This window comes from Calidris pugnax, unplaced genomic scaffold (assembly GCF_001431845.1).
Source record: "Calidris pugnax isolate Ruff unplaced genomic scaffold, ASM143184v1 scaffold189, whole genome shotgun sequence".
NCBI lineage: Eukaryota > Metazoa > Chordata > Aves > Charadriiformes > Scolopacidae > Calidris > Calidris pugnax.
In genome coordinates, this window is record NW_015091069.1 from 10,602 (window position 1) to 10,897 (window position 296).

Sequence of the window (296 nt, forward strand, 5' to 3'; positions counted from 1 at the left end):
GCGGGGCGGGGCGGGACCGGACCCTCCGGCGGCGGCGGCGGCGTCTGGGGGAGGGCAGCGGCCGCTTGGCTTTGGCGGACCCGCCGCCCCCCTCACAGCCGTCGCCATGTGCGAGCCCAGCAAGCAGGACATCGCCGCTGTCTTCAAGCGGCTCCGCTCCGTACCCACCAACAAGGTAAGGCCGCCGGGGGAGAGAGAGAGAGAGGCGGGGGGGGGGGGGGGGGGGGAGGGGAAGAGAGAGAGGGAGGGGGGGAGGAACAGAAAGATTATGTACATAAACCTTTTTTTTTTCTAAA

At 68.2% G+C, this 296-nt stretch overlaps 1 protein-coding gene across 1 annotated transcript in view; it reads left to right on the plus strand.

Moving 5' to 3' along the window:
* Positions 1 to 16: 16 nt before the first annotated feature.
* The window catches only part of ARFGAP3 (ADP ribosylation factor GTPase activating protein 3), a 40,193-nt gene continuing 39,913 nt past the window's right edge, over positions 17 to 296 (plus strand). Inside the window, exon 1 of the mRNA XM_014957045.1 lies at positions 17 to 175. Within this exon, the coding sequence (XP_014812531.1) occupies positions 107 to 175 (69 nt within the window). The 5' untranslated portion in view covers positions 17 to 106. The remainder of the gene's footprint in view (positions 176 to 296) is intronic.